The sequence below is a fragment of the Impatiens glandulifera genome, chromosome 3 (assembly GCF_907164915.1).
Source record: "Impatiens glandulifera chromosome 3, dImpGla2.1, whole genome shotgun sequence".
Taxonomy (NCBI): domain Eukaryota; kingdom Viridiplantae; phylum Streptophyta; class Magnoliopsida; order Ericales; family Balsaminaceae; genus Impatiens; species Impatiens glandulifera.
In genome coordinates, this window is record NC_061864.1 from 47,440,734 (window position 1) to 47,446,907 (window position 6,174).

At 28.1% G+C, this 6,174-nt stretch overlaps 1 protein-coding gene across 1 annotated transcript; it reads left to right on the top strand.

Moving 5' to 3' along the window:
* Positions 1-3,311: 3,311 nt before the first annotated feature.
* LOC124930290 (AT-hook motif nuclear-localized protein 14-like) lies at positions 3,312-5,707 on the top strand. Its single transcript, XM_047470647.1, has 5 exons — positions 3,312-3,345; positions 4,813-4,856; positions 5,129-5,254; positions 5,347-5,511; positions 5,621-5,707. The coding sequence occupies exons 1-5, from the start codon at positions 3,312-3,314 to the stop codon at positions 5,705-5,707; spliced, it is 456 nt and encodes a 151-aa protein (XP_047326603.1).
* Positions 5,708-6,174: the final 467 nt, after the last annotated feature.

The window sequence follows — 6,174 nt, forward strand, 5'->3', positions numbered from 1 at the left end:
TTGTTGGATTCAATTGTCTTATTGTCTTGTATCTCCTGGTGTGTTATCAGTTCTGGCTGTCTTGTTCTTCAAGCTTCTTAAATAGTGAGATATGACAACGGTCATATTTCTCATTCATAGGATATATGCATGGTAGCCTTTTTTATTCTTGATTCTGATTGGTTAACCAAGAAGGTACAACATGGCATTTAATGCGTTTGATACTTTCCAAGTAGCATATCAGCCGACAGGTTTGTCTTCTATTGATTTGATCATCTGGAGCGGTTTGACAAATATCTGCTCCTTGGGGACTACTGTTGGACTTATACCAAAATAGGTATCTGATCAGTTTTGGAAGTCTTCTGCTTCCCAAGGTCTATCATCATACTTGTATCAAAATGGTAATAACACAGTCTGTATATTTGAAAGCTTCCTTCTGCATATTCTCAAAGTATTCTGAATTGCACCAAAATAGAAACTTTCAGTCGTTCCCATTTTAAATCTGTCTTAGCACAAAACTGGTTCTATATCTTTGGTCTAGTCGTTCAAACTGCCGGTCATTTTACGTTTTGTATAGTAGCTTAGGATTGTACCAGTTGCGCCATTTTTTCAAAATCGGTCGACCGGTCACATTGAGGAAGAATAGGAACCGATTTCTCTTCAAGGTATAAATGATAGATTTACTGGTTACAACTGAGCGGTAAAGTTGTTTTTCATTGCCGTGCCGAGCCGATCCTCTACTTGTTTCGTTGTAAAGATAGCCGAATAGATGGTTTGTTTTAGTTGATCCCGGTTTGCACCGCCTTTTAGATATCGGTCGACCGGACTAGAGTGATAAATCTTATTTGAGAAAATGATCGATCCCTACATCTCCTACACAAATGGTGGATTTTGTTAAGTTCTTTAGATAGTTAATTACCTAGTAATTCACTATCTATTTTATCTAACAACGATGATAGTGGAGGAATTGGAAAAGAGGGACGTAGAAAGAACTCAAACGATTAATGAAATGCAAGTGAAAAAGATAGAAATGAGGAAAAGAATGGAGAAATATGAATAAAACCTGGAATTGTTTATGAGGCAATATCAACCACCTCCCCCTCCCCCCACCAGCTAATTCTAGTACGTTATGATTGAGTACATTTTGATTAGTAGTACATTTTGTTTCGACTGATAACAGGTTTATGAATGATTGTGTACGTTTTAATTTGAATGATAACAAGTTGTTTGGATGATTGGTTTGGTTTAGAATTTTGGAATGATAATGGTCATTTGGTTTATGAATGTTATTTTTATATATATTGGTTTGGCTAAACAAGTTTTGGTTACGCACAAAATAATCGGCATATTTTGTACATTTGATAGGGATAATACCGAAAGTTAAATGAAAACTCTCGGTTTTTCACTTTCAAGAAAAACCGAGAGTTATTTGGAAAGCTTTCGGTTTTTCTTGAAAGAGAAAAACCGAGAGTTTTCTATATATACATCTCGGGTTTATTTGAAAAGAAAAAACCGAGTGTTATATAGAGAGTTTTCGGTTTTTGTTGAAAGGGAAAAACAAAGAGTTTTCCATATACCTCTCGGGTTTATTTGAAAAGGACAAACCGAGAGTTATATGGAAAGCTTTCAGTTTTTCTTAAAAGGTCAAAACCGAGAGTTTTACATATACCTCTCAGGATTTTTTGAAAAGGAAAAACGAGAGTAAATTGGAAAGTTTTCGGTTTTTTTGAAAGGGAAAACCAAGAGTTTTCCATATAACTCTCGGTTTTTCTCCTTCAAGAAAAACTGAGAGTTATATGGAAAACTCTCAATTTTTCCCTTTCAAGAAAAACCAAAATCTTTCCAATTAACTCTCGGTTTTTCTCTGATATCTAAGCAAAAAATCTACGATATCCTCGGTAAACACCCAATTATATTTATCGAAAGTGACAATACCGACGAATGACAAGAGTTTTCAAATCTTTCGATATTAGGTTTATATCGAGAGATATAGGATCATTACCGAGAGATTTTACTCTCGGTTTTGACCCTATTTCACCCGTGTGAATCAAGACTTACAATTGATTGGGAAATGATCTCAAAACTTATTATCAACTATTGACAAGACCAAAATGTGTTTCAGACATTTCGTTTTTTACATGTTAGATGAGATGAAAGCTTAATAAATAAGTTGTAGTAGAGATAGATTCAAATAGTAGCCCAATCATTGAGGAACAATACTCTTTTAAGATTTTCTAATATTTTGGCTTATAACTCAATATTTATTGTTTAAAATTTAAACTTAATAGTATTAAGAAATAGTTTATGGTTAACTTAATTTTTTATTATTAAAATTTTAATTCATATAAGTGTAGATTATTTGTATTATTAATTGATGAATTTGTCTTGATATGTTACTATAATATAAGAAATAATTAGGTAAAAATAAATTTGGATAGAAAAACTAATTAAAAAAAACTACTTTCCAATGGATATTCCTAGTAATTCACACAAAAAAAATAGTTAAACTATTTTTTGACGAAAATATTAGGATCAAAATATCGTCGCAAATATTTGATCTGGAAAAATGTTACGAATATTTACGACGAATAGTTTATTCGTCAATATATTTTCCGACTAATGTTACACCGTCGTTGCATTTCTTGATATAAAAATAAGTGGCCAATTAATTATTCATTGAATATTCCATTGCAAATATCCCTACAAAATTGTATTTATTACCTTTAATACTAAATTTTAAAATATGAATCAAACAATACATGGTTATTTGAAATTTGAATTTTGGGAGGCATTTTATTATTTTTTTAATTTCAAATGATTAATATTTAAAATATTTAAACTTGTATATAGAAATTATGTTCAAGCAACGGATATATTTGATCTTTTATCCTAACCACATATGTTTTGACTCATTTATGTATAGTATTTTAATTATATTTTTCAACCTACCATTGTAAATTTAGTAAATCCTGTATAAATTAATAAATAAATCTTTTCTATTTTTCAACCTACCATGTAAATTTAGTAAATCTGTATAAATTAATAAATAAATCTTTTCTATTCAATGCCATTTAACTTTTTATTTTTAATTTAATATATATGTATATATAAAGTAAGTAAAAAATTTAAGATTCAACGAGAGAAAAAAAGAAAAATAATTAAGATTCCAAAAATATAAAAAAAGTAAAAATAAAAGTAAAAGCTATTTTTTACCTTTTAAAAGTTATTTATCTTTCACATTTGACTTATCATTTTTGTAGGGTTATAATTTTTCTTATTATTGTCTTTCTCTCTCTAAATTCTCCTTCAATCTCTAAGGTAGACTTTGCAAAATGGCTTCAGGCTCGAACTCCCAAATGGATGATGGTAAGTTTTTTTTACTCTTTTACAATTTGCACGTATTTAAATTTTTTCATAATTTGTTTGTTTGCTCCTTATAACATCTTTACTATTATGCGATTTATATAGAGAAAGAAAGTATGAGATTTAGATTATGAATCCAAAAGCTTAATAGTAACTCATATTAATCTATTATCTTCTTATTATCTTTATATAACATGTTTATTATAATTTTTGCATATCATTTTATTTTAAGATAAATGTATGAATTATGGGGGGACAGATCTGACAAGCCATGGACTGTTCGTCCCCTTCTTAAAAAATCCTTCCCCCTCGATGAAAAATTCTTCCATCTCTATATAATTTTGATGAAATTTGAAGAAGTTTACTGAGAATTGGAAAATGTGGTAGAACATAGATCTGGATCCGAATTATGGACTAAATTATTTCTAATAAGTAGTTAGTATGATGATAATTTTTTTATTTGTAATTATGTTTTACATTTTAAACTAATTTTACAAACATTTTGTTAATTTTTTAAAAGTACCATATTGAGTTTATTTAAGGTGAGATAATATAATCATAATTTATTTATTGAAAAGTTTGGAATATAAAACAAATTTAAGTAAATTTGTCGTATTAAGGAGATAATTGTAATTGAGATCTAAAAAACACTCGGAAAATGAGAAAAACACACTCAAGTTGTTCTATTAAATATATTTAAGTAAATTTGTCGTATTAAGGAGAGATTTGTAATTGAGCTCTGAAAAACACTCGAAAAAGGAGAAGAACACACTCAAGTTGTTCTATCAAAAATTTAAGTTGTGTAAGTACTTGTGTTGTATAATAAACGTTGTTTGAGTCTATTTTGTAAGAAAATATAGAATTATTTTAGAAATGACATAATTAGTTTCTTGGATCTTATTTTGGGTCAATCTAATTAAATTGATTATGTCTATTCATTATTCATTGTTCATATCTAAACTGCATTTTAGGTTAAATCTTTTTATAATAGAAAAAGTTATATGCATTATTTTTCTCTAATATTATTGTTTCTATTAAGTTTTATTTTCTCTAATTGTATATCTCATTCTGTATAAACATAATACGTGCATTTGATCAATTATTTTGTATTTAAAAATATACAGTATATCTTATCTAAAATTTATACAGGTTAATATCCCATGGTGAGAGGGGGAAAATGTAAGGATATATGTGAACTCTGCGACACCTAAGATCTCAAATTTAAGGCAAATTAGGCCAATAATAGAAGATAATATTAAAACTCGAAATAAAATTACAATTCATTTTAGGGAATCTTGATTAACACTTAATTCCTTCATTCAAAACATATATACTTGTCAATTTGATTATTATTTGCGAGACGTGGATAATCTATTTTTCATCTTTGAGTTTATTATTTCGTTTTTCAACTAAATGATAATGATTTTATTGTATAAATTAAACTGATTATTGTCTTGAATACTTGTGCAGACAAAGAAGTTATCTACCATTCTATAACATTAGAAAAAGGACAGGTAAAATTCATATAGAAGAGAAACTTTGAAAGTTGTGATCCTTAAATTTAAACTTTTGTTATTTTTCAAATTTATTTCTTTTATTTGATATTTTCCTAATATTTTCCCTCACTTTTATTCACTTTATGGATATAATCAATGTTACAACATATTGACTATGTAATTTAATTGTTTGTTAATAATATAATAAACTTTGATAACAACAAAAACAAAAATTTCAAAATACCTAGTTTATATAATAACTTATATTTTATGACTTATTTTTCTTTCAGGACATAGTTGAAACCATAATAAAATTTGCATTGACCATTCCCCGTGACATTATGGTTTTGTCTGCAACTGGCACAATCTCTTATGCTGAGATTCAGTCCACTAATAACTTCACAAAGACCCTCATGGTGCAATCTCATACTAAATCTAGAACTTCTTGTAAATATATGTTTCAAATAATATTTTGTATATTTAAGCATTATTTTAAATTGTAATGCAGGGGTCGTTCAAGGTCATACAACTTAGTGCATCATTAAGTTGTAAGGAATCAACTGGTAATATACATAGTAAATATGGTATTATTGGTGTTGTTCTACGTGATTCCTATGGGAATACTTTTGGTGGGAAGGTAAATGGTCCTTTAGTGGCTGGTGATGAATTTCATGTAAGTAAGAATAATTGTTTTATGATTATTGTTTCTTGTAATTTAATTTGTATTGTTGGGACTCCTTGTATCAACTTGGTACGTATTTTATTTTTATATATGTATGCAGCTTGTTCTTAAATCGAATCGAAAGAATGTATCTTTTGGAGTTCAACAAGTTGAAGTCGAAGATGAGGAGAGGACACATTCTGAATGATAGATATAATAATACAAATGATCTATTTTCTGTAGTTTGTTTTTGGAAAGAGTGAGGCATCTTTACTGCATTTCAATAATCTGAATTTGTTTGGTAAAACTTTATATTGACCATTTTACATCTATGTTTTTTTTATATGAAAAGTCATATTATGAAACAATTAAAGGGTGTATATCTAAAATAGAAAAGTTTCATAAACTACAAAATCTTTAATATTTCTATATCACCAGAAAATGTATTTTTTTTAATTAGATTTATAATAATATAATTACGATTAAAATGGACATTATAGTAAAAAAATAGTTTTAATCTTCTCAAAACAAAATTTGTTTATCTCTTTGTGAACAGACCCAGTACCATTCACAGTCCTATTGAGCACTTGGGCTAAATGGTGTGGGATTTCTGTTTTCAGTTCTAAAATTCTTTTTTTGTTTCACTTTTCTGTTATTCACAAAACTGATTATGGT

Excerpts from the sequence above, each read along its gene's own strand:
- LOC124930290 (XM_047470647.1), top strand. The coding sequence starts at position 3,312 with ATGGCTTCAGGCTCGAACTCCCAAATGGATGATG. Across the intron at positions 3,346-4,812 it reads GAACTCCCAAATGGATGATG|ACAAAGAAGTTATCTACCAT; the intron begins GTAAGTTTTTTT and ends ATACTTGTGCAG. Across the intron at positions 5,512-5,620 it reads TGGCTGGTGATGAATTTCAT|CTTGTTCTTAAATCGAATCG; the intron begins GTAAGTAAGAAT and ends ATATGTATGCAG.